Source organism: Palaemon carinicauda, chromosome 38 (genome assembly GCF_036898095.1).
Source record: "Palaemon carinicauda isolate YSFRI2023 chromosome 38, ASM3689809v2, whole genome shotgun sequence".
NCBI lineage: Eukaryota > Metazoa > Arthropoda > Malacostraca > Decapoda > Palaemonidae > Palaemon > Palaemon carinicauda.
This window is the reverse complement of record NC_090762.1, coordinates 58,082,198-58,104,697: the sequence shown is the minus strand read 5'-3', so window position 1 is coordinate 58,104,697 and position 22,500 is coordinate 58,082,198. Positions and strand designations below refer to the sequence as shown.

At 33.4% G+C, this 22,500-nt stretch overlaps 1 protein-coding gene and 1 long non-coding RNA gene across 2 annotated transcripts in view; one reads left to right on the top strand and one right to left on the bottom strand.

The window, feature by feature from the left end:
* The window catches only part of LOC137630650 (uncharacterized), a 17,789-nt gene extending 4,777 nt beyond the window's left edge, over nt 1-13,012 (bottom strand). The window contains exons 1-3 of the mRNA XM_068362264.1: nt 12,554-13,012; nt 2,084-2,533; nt 1,105-1,316 (exon numbers count right to left, since the gene is read on the bottom strand). Of these exons, the coding sequence (XP_068218365.1) occupies nt 1,105-1,316; nt 2,084-2,533; nt 12,554-12,659 (768 nt within the window). The 5' untranslated portion in view covers nt 12,660-13,012. The remainder of the gene's footprint in view (nt 1-1,104; nt 1,317-2,083; nt 2,534-12,553) is intronic.
* LOC137630655 (uncharacterized) overlaps nt 1,216-22,500 on the top strand; it is an 84,037-nt gene continuing 62,752 nt past the window's right edge. The window contains exon 1 of the long non-coding RNA XR_011041750.1: nt 1,216-1,348. This is a non-coding gene — a long non-coding RNA (uncharacterized lncRNA). The remainder of the gene's footprint in view (nt 1,349-22,500) is intronic.

Below are 22,500 nucleotides of genomic sequence, written 5' to 3'. Positions count from 1 at the left end.
GAACGCGGCGTGAACTATGCGCGAACTGTTCGTGAACTCGTCAGGACGATGCGGGAAGTGTGCAAACTATGCTAAAACTTTGCATGAACTCGTCGTGAACTCGTCGTGCCAGTTCGTGTCAATGTGGACAGGTGAGCTGTGATTCTGAGGTAATTTTTTTTTTTTTTTTTATTTTCCAGTTCGAGCCACAAAATGTCACGACTTGCCACGACAAATTTGTGGCAAAAAGTCGTGCAAGTGTCAGCCTGGCAAAACTATCAAGCTTGTGCGCGTACTAATCCCATTCCAACAGATCGCCAGGCAGGGACGTTTCCAATAGGCTACCACTAGTGTATGAGATACTAGGCCATTCCAGGTCAAGATATTCACATTAAAAACTAGTCTTTTAGCATTTTGGTGCGAGATTTGAAATCAAAAGTTTTCGAATCCGAATCGAAGCTGTAATTAGGTAAGGAAGTTTTAAGTTGTATAGGCAGGTAAAGTTGGGGTAAAACAATCAGGATTTTTTGTTTAAGTCTTATTAGGCAAGGAACAAAGTGCTAAGATTTATTGGGTAGGATGAGTAAAAGTGTGCCAAAATAGGTTTCTTAGGATAGATATAAGCCGAGGTTGCAGTCTAAAGAGTAGACATTGCTTTTTAAATCGGTTACATGAGCCAAGAATCCTTCGTGGTTAAAACCCAATATTCTATATTGAATTTCAGATTAAATTATTTTTCTCCACGTCTTTAGTTTTAGAATATTACTTGAATAATCCTGGAAATCTAACCATTGCTATCGACCCTATCTAAGGGGATATGAAATTTCCCATGCTCCCCAATTTTATTGTTTTTTAGACTTGTCTGAGTGCCTATGAAGAACAAATAACTTGTATGAGGTTTGTAATGATTGATAACATGAAATTGTCCAATTATTCCACAATTAACGATATACAATCCTTTCCCATAAAATTATCATAGCTCCACACCATGTCTGTTCCTTGAACCTTAAATTATATTATAAAACACCAAATCTGGAATGTTTGTTGACTTTAGTTTTGACTGGTAGTGCATGAAGGATGAAAAAGTTATGAATTACCATTATAAGCAAAATCTCACAAACTTACCCCAATTCCGCCATCTTGTTTATTCCAGACGACGGTCAAATTTCTCCATTTATTGTCAACAATTACATCGGATGCGTTGAGTACTATCTTTTGCTCGGTGTGGGTGACAGTGGAGTTGTAGGCTACCAAAAGGTGGGAAAACTCCTTACCAGTCCTGAAGAAAATAGAGTGCATTCCTGGAGGCGTCGCCAAGCTCTTACTGAACAGACATCCTTAAAAAGAAGACAAATGCGTGCTTTGAAAGGTAAGGAAGTTGACATTGTTATGGAACATTGTATGCTAGTTTTATAGTCGTTAAAATCAGACTCCGGATAAAATGTGTGAAAAATTTTGTATATTTTTGTTTGTATGTTTGTGTCTTCATGACTTCATGTAGCCTTGAGGCTATGGCAAAAACAACTGATGCCATAGTAAATTATCGATAGCCGTATAGCTACTCCACTCAGATGAAAATTGCTTATTTCATCTTTAATTTTATGTGCGGATCATGACTAAGTATACTCGGTAACTATAGTTTTTCCTAATTGGGAGAAAAACGGTTAGATTTTATATATTAGAATTATTTTATACATTTTATCTCAATGGGATTATTAGGCTTACAACATGGCATTTAGGCTTATTGTGTTGTCTACTAAACTAAGTAAAGACTTTTATTTTGTATTTCGGTACTAATATTTTGGGATGGTATAAAAGGCATGCTGATCATGTAAATCTCTTGAAAAGAATTGCTGTTGTCTAAAATTGAACTCTTCGAGTAGATTGGACAAGCTGTCTAAAAATCTATACCTTGGACTAGTGACCAACAAGCTATTTGTTTCACATTAATCTTTTTCAAACAAAATAAATGAGATACTACTAGCACTTGTTTGATGACAACACAATCTTGCTGGTATCTATGATTTTAGGTAAGATTGTTTAGTGCTTAACATTTTTTTACTTAATTTTTTTTTTTAAAGAAATTAATGGACGAGATATTTACCTGTAACACAGTTGTAGTAGTAGGACAGGGGCTCCATAGGTTTCCATCTAACGGTTATGGGAGGGATGAGACCAGAGGAAGGAAACAAAATGTGGCCTCTGTGGGCTCCACGACGCCCTATTAGCACCAGGTCTGTTGAGACGGTGCTTTCCCCCTGTTCTTCAATACTTTCCTCTGCATTCCGTTCTCCAAGGGGTCCTAGGTGCACCCAAAGTTCAGTGATATCGTGTTCTTTGAAGAGATCTGGAGACCATTTGAAGACTTTCATTTTGTTGTTGCCACAACTTATGGCCACGTCAATACCTAGGATATTGATTTCACAGCTTTTCTCAGTATCCTGTGATGTCAAAGACAGTGTTGCAGCAAATATGAATCCTTTTTGTTGGACTCCTGTAGATAGCATTTGGTTCATAGTTTTTGTATGTCTGTCTCCTTCATAGAAGGTGCAATCTATAAGTGAGAGAAACAAGTGGATTATTCTTTATGCAGTCGCCAGTTTCACTTTGAGATTGTTTATAGTTAATTCTTTTAGTGGGACAGATTTGCACCGATTCGCAGGGGTGCCCTTTTAGCTCGGAAAAGTTTCCTGATCGCTGATTGGTTGGACAAGATAATTCTAACCAATCAGCGATCAGGAAACTTATTCGAGAGAAAAAGGCACCCCTGCGAGTCGGTGCAAATCGGCCTCATTATAAAGAATTGACTATAGTTACATTTATTGATGGTAAATTGATGGATTTCTTGATCATTAGTTTCTAAACTTTCAGGATGGCTGCATAAAACTTGTTCATTTAAGCTACTTGCCATTTTTTACTTACATGGACGTAATTTTTTTCTCAGATTGACAGAAGTGTTTACTGATAATTTTTGTCGTAGTTTTACTTACAAGTATATTTGTTTTCTCACATAAATTACAACATTTTTAGAAGTTATTCTTGTGAAGTTCTTACTCCTCGCTAGCAGGAAATAGCTTCTAGAGTTTTTTCCTACACAAATATTCCAGACTTTTGTTCTTATATAATAGATAAATAGATTACTACCATGATGCCTACCACCTTCTCCAATTGTTTATATTTCTCAAGCCTAGCTGACTGCTGCTACTCTGAAAAGAGCTTGTCACTTTTCTTTCCCATCTGACTGCTTCATCCTTATATAAATTAGTAAGTGTATTTAAAGATTTTACTCGATATTTCTAAATTATATAACATGATGACCTTTTTCATTTGACCCCAATTTGCTATTTTAAACCTTGAAATAACTTCTCATATACCTCCTATCACCTCCCTCTACGCCTACACGAGGAGGTACTCAGCTGTTTTATATACGTTTCACCCCCATCCAAATGGTACTTAAAACTATAGGTACTGGCCATCGGGTTAACTACTTCCGACCTTACAATCGTAATATATCGGTAACTTCTAATGGAAAATGTGGTAAATGTTTATTGTAAATAATAGATATTTTTCCTACCCTTATACAGTCCGTGTAAGAAACACTTTAAATTTTATTGGCATACTGGAACCGAAGAATTCATTGTATTAAATTATCCAATATCACTATTATATCTCATAATGAAATCAAAATCCAATGATAAATATTCCTTTTAAAATGTTAAAAGTCGAAATAAGACGATTGACAAAAATAATGTATTTCGTCCTGCAAATTTCAGACTCTCAGCTCTACCCCAATTATCTCCTGCCCCTTCCACCTTTCGCAGAATGTCGTTTTACAGGGGAATATGGCTGGTTTGTTATATTTTTAATTGATGAACTTTCACATGAAAAAAAAATCTAGACAAGTAAAGGCGAGGCTAATGACAAGGATATGTGAATATAACATTGCTTTGATTTTAACTTTTCATAATTTTTACGGGAACGTCAATAATTATATTTAAGAGTTATTTTTTTTTTTGGTATCATAACTCCTTACAATTGTTTATTACCATGTAACGGAGAAAATATAATAAATGATGAAAGATCTGCCTCGTTCAAAAGATTATCATAATTTCATCTTCCCAGGAAACGAAGTCTGAACGAAATCCAAATCAGTGTTTGACCTATAAGAAATATCAGTCATACTTATTTTGGTTTAGTATATTAAGATTTCATAACTAGTAAAGGCATCCGGTGATTATTAAATGTCAGGAATTATCTTTCCCTCATTCTCGCTTGCTATCTTATAAAATAGGGACAAGTCACGCTGTTTCTTGGGGCTTGGAGGATTTCCTGAAGAGATAATTTCTGAGGCATTTGGTGAAGAAGCATTCATAGGATTTTAGACTGAAATTGTCCAATCCTTTCGATTGAAGGGCGATTAATTTTTTACTCCATCTTTTGTTTTTCTTAGAAGGATGTGACGAATTAACAAGATAAAAAAAGTCTTATTGATAAGCCATTTGAAGTAGGGCTGTTACTCATATTCTTTTATGACATGAAGCTTAGGGTTTCCGCTATTACTATTGATATCAATCCTATCATTATGTTTTTGTTGTTGTTGATATTACCCGATGGTCTTTTCACTATAGCACATAATGTAGTAAAACTGCAAACACGCAAATGCTGTCAAAACAAGGTTTCTATTTTTTTTTTTTTTTTTTTTTTTTTTTTTTTTTGCCAACTGAATGAGATGGGAAACAGCAATAAAAGCATGTTAGGCCTGAAAGCTCTGGCAGTAACAGACTTACTCATCCCATTACTTTTATTTTTCATTTTTCTTTCGGTTGGTAAAGCGTGATTTAATTACAAAGTCATTCGCGATTGTCCTTTCGTTCTTCACATTCACTCTAAAGTTTTTAACGTAAAAAGGCTATCAAAGGTTCTGATGAATTGTTACGAATCTCAATGACGTACCCGAACACAGTCAGTAAAGCCTGGTAAACGCATGGAATAAACTCAGCTGTCAACTCCCTTTCTGAGACCAGAGTTATCCATGATCTTGAAAATTATTTTTGTTTTTGTTGGGAATTGCCGTTAGATAAGGCTTAATGATGCTAAAGCATTACCACACCAGTTTCGACATTTTTGTGGCAAAGAATTACCACCAGCTGGGAAGAAGGCTTGATGATTTTACAAAACAGTGGTTTTAATGAGTTTGTGAATATATGTTTGGTTGTTTGTTTGCAAGAGGGACAAAGAGCGAAACATTTAGTATTTTATTTGCGAGAAATATACCTACAAATTGATTTAACAGTTTTCGGAAATATTTTGCATAAATCTATTGACAGAAAAAGAATTAATATTATGAATATGTCAATATGCGGTTGTATTTCGTCATAAAATTGTATGAAATAGGAACCTTAATTTGGGTGGCAGAGTATGACGGAGATTAACTTGTATACCCTAACTTATAGGAAGAAGTATGACATGCGCTAGTGTGAGTAACAAATTGTAACAACTTAGCTACCGTAATAAAACATGGCGTACTTTAATGCAATTGATAAGGTATGAACCACTAACGTACACAATTAAGTAAGTCATAACATAGTAAATAAAATGAAGTATGAGCAACGATATACCTCAACGCAATAAGCATGACTTGGATTATATTTTACCAAGGGGACGTCGTACTGCAGTTAAAACTAACAGTGCCCTCTAAAGAAGCCGCGAACAGCACGCACTGGGCCAAAAAATAATAAAAAGTAAAAAGGTTTGGAGTTCTTTAGTTGTTGTTGCTGTTGGTTGTACATTGCCTTTATAGTTCTTCGTGTTATTCTTGTTATTCTTGTTTCTGCCACTGATTATCCTTTGGCGTTACTTCCTTGCCTTGATTATTTTATCATTCATCTTCCTTGTAGTTTCAATTGCGTAATAATTGTTTGTTTATTTATTCATTTATTTATTTAGTTAGTTATTTTTTTTATTTTTTATTTTTTTTTTTTTTGCATTAGAAAAGTTATGGTTTCTGTTTTGATTATTTTTGGATGGTTACAGCTGTGTCCTCTACTTAATCCTTTTCCACCTATTCTTCTCTACCGTTACATCTTTTTGCCTTTTTCTTAGTAAATGTGGCCATTTTTTTCCTTTTTGTATGGTCATCGAGACTAATATTGCTTCTGAAAACAGAGTGATTTATAGGGAAGTCTGGGTAAGTTTTATCCTTGGTATATCTGGTGACAGACTTACCCCTTGAAGAGAGGTAGGTCAAATTACTTAGGATTCTTTCAATGCTTCAGAGTTTGTTTTGTAGGATTCGGGAGTTTTAACGTCGGTTGAAATCAAATGGTTATGGAAAAACCGATGAATGAATGAACTAACATATGGAAGCGAATAGGAAGAAGGATTAAGTCTGATAAGTTGGCGGGAAGCCTGGCGGGACCAAAGAATGCCAATGAGTGGTTGCTCTTGAGAGCAATATCTAAAGGGATATCCTCAAACCAAGCAGAGTGATTTCTTGATTGATTAATGGAGAAGCGACCTTATGATAGTAGAGCCTGTGTTAATTGCTGGACATAACAATTTTCATTTTGTCCACTTAAGAATATTAACAATTAAAGAGCTTCCCTTATTTTTCAATGATAGTTAAAAATGGATAAGGTGCTTCTCAGAAGAGTGTCTGCTCCACAAAATGAACAAAACAAATTCTTTACCAACATAATCTAATTAATAATGCGAACCTCCCAGAAAACATTACTATTAATTTTGAAATCTAAAATACAAATTTTCTAAGCCTGAAAACCTCGTTTTGAATTTAGAAAGTCTATGTGGTAAGGAAATTTGAAGGAATGTGTCTTGGAAAGAAGGAAATTTCTCCTGCCAAATTTTAAGATAGTATCAAAATCCATAAAGATAGCACATTCCGATATTAAAAAAGATTAAGTGAACACTGGAAGAGGGGTTTGAAGGAATTCCAGTTTAATGATTAATACCATCATCTGCATATGAAAGGGTAAGGCAAGAGGAAATTTGCAGAAATTCATTTTAACAGAGTGGAGAAAGAGGAAAGAGGAGAGAGGAGGCCACTAAAGGATGGGCGAGAGTAAAGGAAAGGAACACATAGAGAACACATATAGCGCCATCACGTACATTTGAAATTGAGTTGTCTGATAAGAAGCCTGATATCTCTCTCGTGATCAGAAGTGCTTCCAAACTCTCCCATATCCCTTCGAAATATGTAAAGCAAAGTCGCCAAGATAGGACCAAGAGTTTTGTTGGCTTGTATCTTACTATCGCTATATTTTATTTAAGAATTTATTTTTATTCCTATTATGATTGTCATGGTTTCGTCTTCAATCTGATTTATTCGTAAAATTACCTGAACGTAGCACGGTCGTGACGTTTGTTTCTGATTTTTATGTTATTGTGTAAATTTTCGCATGACAGTAAATATTATCCACTCTCTTCTTTTTTTAGAAATGTTCGTGCATTTCTTTAAAAGTTTGCAGTATAGAACCAGGTGAATTTGTTTTGACATGGCGAGTTTACTTCGTTTTAACCCTGAAAACCACAGTCTCAGTGAACACGAAAACAAACAAGGAGGAATGAACTGAATTGCCCTAATTGTCCAAGATGACAAAAAAGAGTCTGCCCACATTACCCGAGACATGTCCAGTCATCTTTTCAACTTTACTTGTTCAATCAAACCAAGAGGGAAAGAAGTTTTTGGAATCATGACGAAAAATAAGATGAATTATTTTACTACCAAAGTTGTGTATATTACGAAATAAGCAACCATAAAGGACATTATTTTCACTAATAAAGGTTGATTCTAGAGAAAAAAAAAACGAGTAATCGGACACTGCCTGGTTCATTATTTAACTGCTGATTCATGGATAACCTTGCGAGAAAAGTTTGAGTATTGTATTCATTTGAGGAAGATGAAGAAAGGAATTAGAGTCTTTAAAGAGAGAGATAACTTTTCATTACACACATTTTATCAGATTTGTTTAATAATTCAACAATAAACAGCATTAAGTAAGGGAGATATAACACGAACACCAATCTCGTGATGGAACACAAATTCATTCCTACGAAATATGTTTTCTGTACTAGTGTAGTAGCAGCACCAGCCTTCCTGTCTTGCAGGGTGACAACAAGCCCCTATGATCACCACCATTCCACTAGAGCCACTTGGCTCTCAATTCAACCAATCAGAATTCATCGTGGCATGAAATTTCCCACTGCAGCCCGGATGTGGGCTTTTTAGATACACAAACGGACTTAACGACGGAAGACTTCTCAGTGCGGTAGATAGCCATATGCCCTGTTATGAGATTAAATTCGAAAGGATTAATGATGATTGGGGGAATTAAAAAAAGCCTGAACAATTACAGTGATATATCCAAAATGTTCCACCTTACGTTATGCAATTCAAACGAATTAATTATGAATTGAAGTGTCAAAATAATGCAGACATTTCAACACATAAGGAAGTAAACGATGTTTTATGAAAAGTCAATCTTAGAAGTCAAGTTTTAACGTATTAAAATTTTGTAAGTACAACTCGGTAGGTGGTCTACGGCTATACGCCACGATAAAGATAATAACTTTAGAAGATTAATAATATCTTACAGGAAGTAAGATGGCATTAAAAGCTCAAAATTGTAGACTCTATATGAATTTAAAGACGTTGTTGAATTGGATTAGTAATGGAGGAGAAATTAAAATGCTGTCATGTGGTCAAACAACAAAAGCAACTAATTACTGCTCTATTAATAAAGGGTCTAATGAGAAATACGTTATAAATTCCCCCGTGGTTTTTATAAAAATACCCCAGAAATAAAACTTGCAAACAATAACGTAATAAAACATCACAGTTTTTTGCATCCTTTCTCCTTGTCAGTGAGTTGCAAAACGGAATTTTCTAAAAGGAAAAATCTCATTTACTGGACTGGACGATTAGAGAAATGGATCATTTAAATAAATATATATATATATATATATATATATATATATATATATATATATATATATATATATGTGTGTGTGTGTGTGTGTGTATATATATATATATATATATATATATATATATATATATGTATATATATGTATATACTGTATATATATATGTGTATATATATATATATATATATATATATATATATATATATATATATATATATATATATATATGTATATATATATGAATATATATCACTAACACTCCTGATTTTAATCAATGTAAATATCAACCACAATGGCATTTGATATCGAATTCTACCGTGAGAATATATATCCACTGAAATTCATTTATAGCACAGTTGGTAGAGACCTCACGGACATGGTTTCGGCCGAGTGGCACGAGTTCGAATCTCTGCCCAGCCAAAAGCTATTACCATAACAGAATTCAGTGGATATATATTCCCAAGGTAGAATTCGCTATTAAATGCTATTGTGGTTGATATTTACACACACACACACACACACATATATATATATATATATATATATATATATATATATATATATATATATATATATGTATGTGTGTGTGTGTAGTATGTATGTATATATATATATATATATATATATATATATGTGTGTGTGTGTGTGTGTCTGAGAGTGTGCGCATGTATGTATAATTATGTGTATGTTGAAACGTGTGTATCACGAATACCAGCGAGACGTAGATAACGACTTTTACAAAGATTCCAAACTCGTTTGCCTGTACAAGTGACCAGCTGACATCTCCTCTTAGATTTCAAGCAAATAATTAGACAAAAAACAAAATCAAATGACACTATCCGACCTTAGATACCAAGGGCGAAAAAAAAGCTAGTAACGAAAAAAAAAAGCATGAGTGTGCTTGTCAGACTGGGTAATCTGAGTTCGCTCCAAAAAAAAAATGATAAGCATTAATGACATTGATAGCAATTAGTGGTTTGGAGGAATTCTTACTATAGCGCTGTTGCTTAGGTGGCCCATAATGTTAACTGTTTTTTTTTTTTTTTAAGATAAATTCAATCTAGTCTGTTTGGGCTCATTTCCTCTTTTAGAATTGGTTTGAATTAAGATATTTTCGATGGTTATATACCTCAACGACCGACACCCTCGAGCGTATGTATTTTTCTTAAATTATTTATCATTATTATCATTGTTGTTGTTGCTTTTATAGGAGTTTTTTTATTGATATAAAATGGCTAATTAGATAACATAAAAAAGATTTTTCATACATGAATAGAGAAACGGATGGAAAGGAAAATGAAAAGGGATATATGTAAAAAGTCTGGAAACATACACATTTATAAATTGAAAAAAGAAATTATTTAATGAAACAAATTCAATCCCAGTTCGAGATTTGAATGAAAAAAAAAAGAGTAAAATAGACTGTCATTCTCCTCACCAAGCCTTCAATTATCTCTGCTCCTCGGACCCATTAACAGCAAACAACCACAATTCACGTAAATGTCATAAGACAAAATCACATTTCTCTTCATTAAACCGAATTTAGGCGTTACACAAAAACAAGAAAATATGTAAGTAGGTTTACGTAATCAGTATGTCCACAACACAAATAAAACATATTATTCTTTCTAACCAGCACGTAGACTTTGCACAAGATTGAAATTAGGAAAAAAATATTAGCAAATATATATCATTAAAATGTTCACATAAAGAAAGAAAAAACATAATTCTCTTCAGAATCATGTAGACGTTGCAGAGTATTAAATGTTATCTGAATGTGTGCAAGAAAGGCAATACATATCACAATTAGAATACAAGATTTGAACAAAAATGAAAACTACGAAATAAATAAATACACGGTTACTTCTTCATTTTGTTCTTGCAGTTCATCTAGAATGAAGCTGAGTAAGGGACAAGTGAAACGACAGACCAGTTGATAGGACCGAACAAAGATACATTCAAACGTCCTTGGCAAATGCCTATCGTTATGGGACTCTGTGTTATGTGACTCTTAGTCACAACGAGAATTCCAAGTACGTCACCACACGAGCACACGATTAGCAAGAGATGATGAATAGGTGAACATTTAATGCTTAGGAATCAGCTTTCTGCTTATTTTTCACCTTACTCTCACAATCGTTTTTCTTTCTCAAACATTTTCTTGTCTAAGCGTGCTAGAAAGGGGTGTTTGAATATTTGTCTTATATGCCTTTGCTCTTCAATAATTTAAAGAATTGATGGAAAAGATGACTATTCATGATATTGACAATCAAGATAAAGTTATTGTCTTTGTTAATGAGGTCATGAGCTGAAGAGTTGAAATTGAAGGCTTGCATGATTGCAGTAGTGGTGATATCACGAGGTATACCAGGAGTACCAAAAGTAAGGCGAATGTAATTGGAAGTAATAATCAGTAAAAATAATTATATCTATAAATAATCATATATATATGTATATATATAAATATATATATGCATATATATATATATATATATATATATATATATATATATATATAGATATATACATGCATATATATAAATATATATATGTATATATAAATATATATATATATATATTTATATATATATATGTATGTATGTATATATATACATATATATATATATATATATATATATATATATATATATATATATGACCCTTTCTGAGGGGTTAAAGGGTTTATGTATTGCTATGATCAGCAAAGCTGTACTAGTCAGGGCTAGCCATTATGGGCTGGATTGTTGTGTTCGATCAGACAAAAGTCTCCCACAATCACCAATCTGCACTAGCTAGCGTGTTGATGGAAACAGGTCAAACCCAGACACGCCTTGTCACGTCTGAGGCCTTGTCCTTCAGTGGTCTAGAAACGGCTGCATTTGTTGTTGTAGGATATTCAGTCGTAACGAGTGTCTCCTCACGTAGGTAAAATCAAACCATGTGATTGACTCCTTCCTGTATCTGCGTACGCCTCTCGGGAGCCTCATTAATTTGTTTATCATTGTTCATATTTATTCGTAGTAACAACATGTTTGTAAAGTCGGTTACATGATATGATGCCTGTGTGTTATGTTTGTTTAGATGAGTTTGTAAGTGGTGTCAAGACTTATCTTAACCAAATTCGTCACTAAATGTGACAGAATATTCAGCATAGTTAAGGATGTGTTTTCATGAATAATGATAATTACTCTACTCACTAACCTTGACTGTACGACTTTTATACTTTGAAAAGAGATGAATCGTGCTTCATGTATAGGTGTCATTGTACTTTTGATTAGTTCAAAAGAAGAGAGTATGATACTTATATATATCGAAGACTGCATTTGAAAATCTAATGGGAAATGTCACTCCTTTAGCAAAGAAATTGACCTCGGGATTTAGAAGCAATCAAGTAAAACAATGTTCTTGTGATAAATAACTCTAATAATAATAATGAATCTATATATTTAGCCACGTGTATGCAAAGGGCCTAATACTACACAACAAAGGGAAACGGAAATTCTTGTGTCATACTGCCTCTTGTCATTACAGAAGTAGATTTCTATTGCAAATAAATCAAGTAAAAAAAAAAGTAATTTGCTGATAGCTAATGAGTCCACAATCACCCGTTTCCAACTTCTGTAGTTCTTACCTTCGGCTTCTGCTTCATCGCTAATGGCCAACGCGACGATGGGGATTGACAACAGCAGGATGGCGACGACCCAGTAGCGACACAGGCAATCGACTCCTCTCTTCATATTGCTCGCTTTATCTGCTGTGTGACGGAAAGGAGCTGGTTTCAGGTTTTCTGGCGCGTAAATATCCCTCTAGAAGGCACTCTCCTCGCAACTCTTTCAACAAAATTTCGTCTCTTTACAATGCTCCTTAACCGGTACCTAATTCGCGGGTATAGTCAATTCTGTCAGCACAGATTATCCGTCACACTAATATAATTACGCCGTACGAGATGACAACTCTTTCTTTTGCGGATAACCAAGAAATGAAGAAAGAGACTGAATTTCAGAGAGGGAGAGACGAAAGTGTGAGTGAGAGAGAGGGGGAAAGGGTGGCACTGGTTCTCTTGATGGCACCACCAGCACGACTGGGACAGCTGTGTGGCACTCTGAAGTGTATATAATGGTTACCCTGCGGTCATCCCTGACTCCCTCATATCCGTTCAGATCGTAGGACCCTCCTGGTAATTCGGGGAGTCTGATGATAATCCCATAATAGGGATTATGGGAGAGTGTGTGTGCGTCTGTTGCAAAGGTTCAAGGGTCCAAACTCATTTATTATTATTATTATTATTATTATTATTATTATTATTATTGTTGTTGTTGTTGTTGTTGTTGTTGTTGTTGTTGTTGTGGTAATTATCATTCTTGTTATTGTTATTTTTATTAACAGTATTATTATTATTATTATAATTATTATTATTATTATTATTATTATTATTATTATTATTATTAATAGAATTCTACTGTCCAGTTTTCTGAAATCTATTGCAATATATTATTATTATTATTATTATTATTATTATTATTATTATTATTATTATCATTGACGGATTAAGGTTTGAAAGATAATAAAAGGTTTTGTAATCAGTGGTTAAATTTAGGAAGAATCTAAGGAGAGTAGTCTGAAGAAGCGTCATAGTGTTGTGGGTTTTCTCTGAATTCGCATCGAGAAGATTTTGTGGTATGTATAATTATCAAGGTCATGAAAGGGTGCTAAAAAGCGTTCGTGTGATTTCAAAGATGCGTGTATATATATATATATATATATATATATATATATATATATATATATATATATATACATACATATATATATGTATATATATACATACATATATATATATATATATATATATATATATTTATAGATACATATATATACATATATATATGCATATATATATATATGTATATATATATATATATATATATATATATATATATATATATATATATATGCATGCCTTGTGGTGTAGTCAGAGCAGTATTATCTTTATCTGTCAATCGAAGGAAACCAAAATAGATCCTTGAGCTGAGACTGGGGGATATTCACCCAACGACATGGTAGTTAAACAGCTGTGGAGGTCTCAGCCATACCAAAAATGGGCACTGGCCAAGTAACATGATATATTAAAGGCAAAACGTAAGTTTGTATAAGAAATTATTTGCAAAACTGCTGCCATCATAACGTGTCACAATATATCTTAACATAATACAATAAGTGGAATTGCTAGATTTGTTTTATAGACTTTACGATTCACAATCAAATATGCAAATGTACGAAGTAAGGTTTTGACAATAGAATGATAATATACGAAGGGAAATGACACAATTAACCATATCCATTGCCATGGCGCCTCTGCGAATCATCATCATTATCATCATAATGTGCTAATCATTTTGATTAACAATTTCACCGCTATCCGATGAAGAGACATCCAAACTCTCTCTCTCTCTCTCTCTCTCTCTCTCTCTCTCTCTCTCTCTCTCTCTCTCTCTCTCTCTCTCATTTGATTTGTTTGATAATTTAGGACGCAACCGAGGGCCGCCCGAATTATGGCTATAACCCTGTATCATTATATATTTACGTAGCGACGCACGCGCGTTCCCACGCAAGCATTTGTGCACGCAAGCTCATAAATGCGCTATGAAATGTCAAAAATAAAGAGGAAAGTCAGGAAAAAATGGCTGCATGAATACTTCTGTTTTTCGTTATTTTCTTGTCTTATATTTCTCGTTTTGTTTCCATCTTTGTACCATTCCTTCTAATTTTTGATCGGAAGTATTTCAATTTAATTCATTATAATATGATCTATTGTTCATATTCCTATTATTTTCACAACTTTTGCTTGAAATAATTACGCACACACTCATACACACGTGTATTTCCTGAATACTGCATAAGCTACATAGAAACTAATAATTGAAAATACAAACTTAAAAAAACCAAACCCCCACACACAATCTCCTTTCATAATCCAGGTTATGATATAAACTGCTGGGAAGAAAATACACGCAAAGGCGAGCCTTTTACCACACACACACACACACACACACACACACACATTCCCTGCTGATACAACTTCATACCGAAGAGTGTGCATGTACCGACCATTCAGCCCTAGACAGGAAGTAAAGTAGATGGTCTGCCAACTGACAAAAAAAAAAAAAAAAAAAAAAAAAAGACACTAATTGTTTTTTAAAGAAATAAAAAAAAAGGATTTAAAGTATTTGGTATTGAACGCGATTTGTTCCGATATTTATGTAATACAATGTTTTTCATCAGTACGTAATTATTAAAGGGCGATAAATGCTCATATGATTCTCTCTCTCTCTCTCTCTCTCTCTCTCTCTCTCTCTCTCTCTCTCTCTGGTCGTGTATAGTGCCTCACAACAACCCTCTATATATATATATATATATATATATATATATATATATATATATATAAATATAAATATATATATACATATATATATACATATATATATATGTATATATATATATATATATATATATATATATATATATATATATATATCATAATACAATATGCGTCTTTAGATATACATTCTTGGTATGCAAACACTCTTACTGCTACCAAGTTACGTTTGTCTTTAAGCAACGGAGTCTTAACCATTCAGCCCTGTGAGTACTGCTTGGATGAGCAGTTGGGTTGGGGAGGGATTTGTGAACCGATCATGGTGGCTTAGGTGACATACAACAGGCATTCCTAATCTTCTTTGCACAGTCTCTACAGACCCCCATTTGCAATGCTTTCGGCCTCTTACTTTGATGCATTCCCTTGGGTGTTTTCGTACTTAGCTGCCCATCATCTTTAACCTCATTGGGTGTTCCTATGTATACCTTTCTTATGCGAACGAAGCCCTCTAGTCAGTCCTCATGAGAGTTTAAGAAATGAGACTGTCTTGTCTGGTTGAACTTATTTTATGATGATAGGAGTAAGATTTATATGATACTCAATCTCGCACAGACCGTAAAATCATGGCCATTTTGAATACGACCTTAAAATAACTGACCTTTTCATATTTCTTCGAAAGTACGTTCTGTCCTCCTGTCTCCGTAAACAGGAAATTGTGGAATGATTTCACATAAACTTTATTCTTTTAGCTATTATGGCATCCTGAGGTTTGAAACCTTTAGCATGAACACAAAAACTTCTACGGATACTAAGAAAGTAAATAAACATCGACCCCACATAAAAGTGGGAAAATATGCAGACAAAGAAGAAGAAGAAGATATATATATATATATATATATATATATATATATATATATACACATATATGTATATTTATATATATATATATATATATATATATATATAGCCTACAATTTTAAGCAAGTGTAAAGGCCATAGGAATAACAAGGTACCGTACATTAGCTCTGATAATTATGAGACAATAGAAAGAAAAAGCAAATTAGAGAGAGAGAGAGAGAGAGAGAGAGAGAGAGAGAGAGAGAGAGAGAGAGAGAGAGAGAGAGAGAGAGAGAGAGAGAGAGAGAGAGAACGGATGTCGCTTGTGACAAGTCTGACGTAAAAGAACCGTTATTTTAGGATACGAGAAATTTATAACTTGAATTACGTTATCAAAACTCCCTCATATCTGAATGTCGTAATTTTCATTAAAGCATAAACGGATGGCTGTCACATTACTCATGATCATAATCACAGCCAATTGAACAAGTTTCTATTTAAGGTTATCAACAGACATTTGCTCTCTCTACCTGGCCTGTCTCCTTTTTGCATTCGTAAGATCTGTTGTATTTTTTTTTAAGGTTTTGACATTTGCTTGTATCCCAATATACCTCTAGCAGCGTACTGTAGGCATTCTTAAAGGGCCTGTGCAGTCACATTTTAGTTTTCTGCTATACTATGTACCAAATTCGTAAATCCTATCTTATTTAATAAACCCAATGGATAACGAGTACCTTACCAGTAATAACAAGTTTGGTAATAATAATGATTATAGAAATTATGTTTACGATGTTGGTGACGATAACATTGTAACTAATAATGTAAATTTTTTTAGAAACTCAAATATAAGGTAATATTACTGTAATGACAGTATAACAAATCTTTTTTATTATTATTATTTTACAGTAAGCCGTATCAACCTGGTTAGGGAGATAAAACGATACTTACTGCCATATTCACACTTTAACAGCAGAAAACATTATCATCATTATCAATGTTACAGCTTTGATATTTAGCTCCTTTTACTACTACTACTACTACTACTACTACTAACTGCTGCTGCTGCTGCTGCTGCTGCTGCTGCTGCTGCTGCTACTACTATTATTATTATTATTATTATTATTATTATTATTATTATTATTATTATTATTATTATTATTATTATTATTATTATTATTATTATTATTATTACTATTGATTAGTCGATTTTCGTGTCATTCCAGTCGGCAAGCAAATGTTCATGTTTTTATGGGCTTCTTTTTACGTTTATATAAACGAGTTTTTCTTCATCTACACCTACCTAAATCTCTCTCTCTCTCTCTCTCTCTCTCTCTCTCTCTCTCTCTCTCTCTCTCTCTCTCTCGTGGGATTCTTTTCCTCTGTACTCTGTCAGATATTCGCGAGCAATAAATTAGCAGCTAATGATGCTAAGTGGCGAAAATCATCAACATAAATTAGTTGGCTCGTTACGACCCCGAGACACTCCAAGAAGCAATCGCTTAGCATAGAAATGGAGGTGGCATTAAGTAGGCATCTTTTATGCTCTAGGCGGACATCAATGCGTGAGAAATATGCCTGTCTTTAGTCTGCTGAAGTTTGGAGGGCTTTTTCAGCGATATTTTATCCAAGATTGATGAGTGAGATCCAAGAGAGGAGAGAGAGAGAGAGAGAGAGAGAGAGAGAGAGAGAGAGAGAGAGAGAGAGAGAGAGAGAGAGAGAATCAAAGGTAACATTTTCATTTTTTCATCCTATTATTGTTAAGAATTAGTTATTTTATTTATGGTAGATGTTATTTTATCTTTGAGAGAGAGAGAGAGAGAGAGAGAGAGAAAGAGAGAGAGAGAGAGAGAGAGAGAGAGAGAGAGAGAGAGAGAGAGAGAGAGAGAGCGAGAGAATATAGACTAACGTATTCTTTCTCGTCTAAGTGATATCGAAATAAATTTTCAATAAACAATGATACTATTCCAATATAATCAAGCATCATCTTACATTCTCTCTCTCTCTCTCTCTCTCTCTCTCTCTCTCTCTCTCTCTCTCTCTCTCTCTCTCTCTCTCGTTTCCAAGGAAGATCTCTCACTAGTGAAGTTTACAGTTGTACGATAGTAGGCTTACTTATAAGTTGAAATATTCATGCCAGTTTTTAAGATTGATCAATTTTCCATAGTAAGTATTGTCACTGGTACTGAAATAGACTTTCATAACTCCTGCCAGTTTTAGACACTAATTAATTGTAAGCTATCTAATGTCATGACTACGAAAATAGACTTTTTACATCTGATTATAGTGATTCTTGCCAGTTTTTTTTTTCTATTAACTAATTTTAAGTTGTCTACTGTTACAATATGAAAATAGACATTTTTCATCCGAGTCGAGTTATACCTGGGAGTTTTTAAGATGAACTAATTTTAAGGTATTTTTTGTCACAGTAACGAAAATAAACTTCTACATCGGAGTAGAGTTATTCCTGCAGTTTTAAAGGTTGACTAATTGTAAGCTGTCTACTGTTACAACTACGAAAATAAGACTTTTACAGCGGAGTTTAGTTATTCCTGTCAATTTTTCATATTGGCTAATTGTAAGCCGTCTATTGCCACAACAGCGAAAATGGACTTCTACATCTCAGGCGAGTAACCGTTATTAACATTAACTGTAAGCTACCTAATGTCGCAACTACGAAGATAGAGTTTTACATCTACGTTGAGTAATTCTGCCAGTTTTAAGATTGACTAATTGCAAGATATCTGGTGTCACAGCTGCGCTAATGGACTTTTAAATCTCCGTCGAGTTATTATTGCTTGTTATTAAGATTTATTACCTGAGTGTTATCTAGTGTCACAAATACGAAATTAGACTTTTACAGATTAATCAGGTTATTTCTGTAAATTTTTAAGAATGACTATCTAGTGTTACAACTTTGAAAATATACTTTTACGTCACAGTCGAGATATTCTTACCAGTTTTAAGCTATCTTGTGCCAAAGCTATGAAAATATATATTTTTTTTTCATCTCAGTGAGTTATTCCTGCTTCCAAAGTTTTTAAACATTGAATGATTGTACGGTATCTAGTGTCACAACTGCCAAAGGCACTAGCGCCAAAAATAACTGAAATTTTTTAGATACGTAAATGAAACCTCACGGTACGTAAATGCTGTTCTTTTTACTACTTCTCTTTTAAATGTTATGGTTTCAGATTTTTTATTGAAGAACATGTTCGCTTTTTGTTTGTACACAAGAAGACCCGAAATGGTTTAACAGTCTTTATTATCTGTTATATTTTTATTTTTCATAAATGAGCGTTCAAACTCAAAATGGTTCAATCAGAAACATCATATTTAATGAAGAATAAGTCCGTATTAATTATTATTTTGGCCATTGATAAACCCAAGGGGAGAGCTAGCTTAAAGACAAAGAAGAACACAGAAGTAAATATTCAATCCTCAGAAGTAAATACTGGGTGCAAAAGTAAATACTGCCAAGGAGCCATGACCCTCCTCAGACGTCGGCGTGATGAGTCATTGGGTCGCAGATTCATGCGACGTAAATATTCTTCTGCTGAAATATTAAGAATCCTTCAAGTCCTGGTCTCTGATGATAAGATATCTTTTTCTCTTCGCTGCATTTGGGAATTCTTCGGAGATTGGGTACTAAAGGCAGTCGAATATCATTAGCCCATAATTTTATTTTGATTTATTCGTTGAAAATATGTAATCTTCATTGACGTCAAGTAGAGATGACTAGGCATCACCAGTCATCAAGACAATCTCTTGTCTTTGCAAAGCAGGGGATGCATTAAAGCATATTATTCGCATTTTAATTGTGAGGTATTTGGTTCAGGCGGTATTTTGACTTTTGATTGATCGTCTTGCACATTAAGTACATGATTCATGCAGGCCATCAAATCTTTTTAAAATGGATGTTTCTGATTTGTGTGACTGTAATCTTTTTTGGCTGGTGAAAAAGATAGGACTTGCAAAACTATCAATTTATTTCATTTCCATAGCTGTTCTGCGTACGATCTTTTGGTAAGTTTTCTGTTTATTGATCCCTATAATTTATTTCTCAGGTACACATGTCACACATATATATGCATAACACACACACACACACACACATATATATATATATATATATATATATACATATATATATATATACATATATATATATATATGTATATATATATTTATATATATATATATATAATTATATATATATATTATATATATTATATATATATATATGATCAGTATATAGACACACATGGAAGAGGATGTATTAAGTAAATCCTTAAGCTCTTTCAGATTTTTAATTTGTTTCTATGTTCACTTGAATTGTGTATATATATATATATATATGTATATATATATATATATATATATATATATGTATATATACAATATATGTATATATATATATATATATATATATATATATATATATATATATATATATATAGGTAGTAGGTTTGCCAAGGCACCAGTCACCCGTTGAGATATTACCGCTAGAGAATTATTGGGTCCTTTGACTGGCCAGACAGTATTGCGTTGGATCCTTCTCTCTGGTTACGATTTATTTTCCATTTGCCTATACACATGCTGAATAGTCTGGCCTATCTTTTTACATATTCTCCTCTGTTCTCATACAACACTGAGATTATCAAGCAATTCTTCTTCATCTGAGGGGTTACTGCACTAGGAGAAGGACACTCCAAAATCATACCATTGTTCTCTAGTCTTTGGTAGTGCCATAGCCTCTGTACCATGGTCTTCCACCGTCTTGGGTTAGAGTTCTCTTGGTTGAGGGTACACTCGGGCACACTGTCCTATCTTATTTCTCTTACTCTATTTTGTTAAAGTTTTTATTTGCTTATATTGATCTTTATTATAATGTTGTTACTCTTCTTGAAATATTTTTCCTTGTTTCCTTTCCTCACTGGGCTATTTTCCTGTTGGAGCCCCTGGGCTTATAGCATCCTGCTTTTCCAACTAGGCTTGTAGCTTAGCAAGTGATAACAGTAATAATGATAATAATATTAATAATAATAATATATATATATATATATAATATATATATATATATATATATATATATATATATATATATCATCATCATCATCATCATCATCATCATCCGTTACTGGATCACTGCAGAACAAAGCCCTCAGACATGTCCTTCCACTTGCATATTTTATGGTCTTTCTATGCCAGTCCACGCCTGCAAACGTTCTTAGCTCATCAATTAATCGTTTCCCTCTTTGCAATCTCTAGGGACCCATTTCGGTGTACTTAATGTATATCTATTATCTGTCAATCCCATTATATTTTCTCTGCCTATGTATATATATACATATATATATATATATATATATATATATATATATATATATATATATATATATATAATACAGTATACTATATATATATATATATATATATATATATATATATATATATATATATATATATATATTTATATGTATATATATATATATATATATATATATTAATGTATATATAATGTCCCTTTCTGAATGGGGATACCTTAACGTGGGTGAAAGGGTTAAGGGTTTGTGTATCTCCATGATCAGCAAAGATGTACTAGTCAGGGCCACCCATACTAGGTTGGCTTGATGTGAATGGTCAGACTAGTGGAGCAGGTTAAGGCAGATTTTGCTCCAAATCGTGCACTTTGTGATATAAGCATGAAACTTGGCACGATTGTTGCTGATAGGTCACTTTTTTCAGGAAAAAAAAAGTACCAACCCACAAAAAAAAATTCAATATGGCGGCCACTTTTTCAAGATGGCCACCAGATGTGTCCCTTTTGTGTGGTTATGTTAAAAAAACATAGTGCAAATTATGATATGAACTTGAAATTTGGCAATAATGTTCTGAGTAGGTCATGTTTTCAGCTAAAATTCCTAGCCCGCAAAAAAATTCAATATGGCGGCCATTTTTTCAAGATGGTCGCCAAAAAATTTCCCCGTTAGTGGTCTTGCTCTGGTGTCAAAGTACAAAAGATGAATTCAATGAAACATTTTTCATTTATTGCCATTGCAATACTGAATTACATGCAGAAAAACAGTATGATTGCATAATTAGCCAATATGGCATGATGAAAAAAACTATTTTTCACAGTTTATAATCATGTGAAAACCCCTATATTCCAATGCTTTTTTTGTGAAAATTCCTATATCTTTCTTAAGCTCCAAGAGTTGTTTCTTTCTGATTAATCCTTCCATTAAATAGTCTCAAATGAATTGGTCACATGATTTTCCAGCATGCTCATAGGCCTTTTAGAGAAAAACAAGTGAACGAAAATAGTGCTAATGCTTAACAGTAAAAACTTACTTGGTCAAATCTAT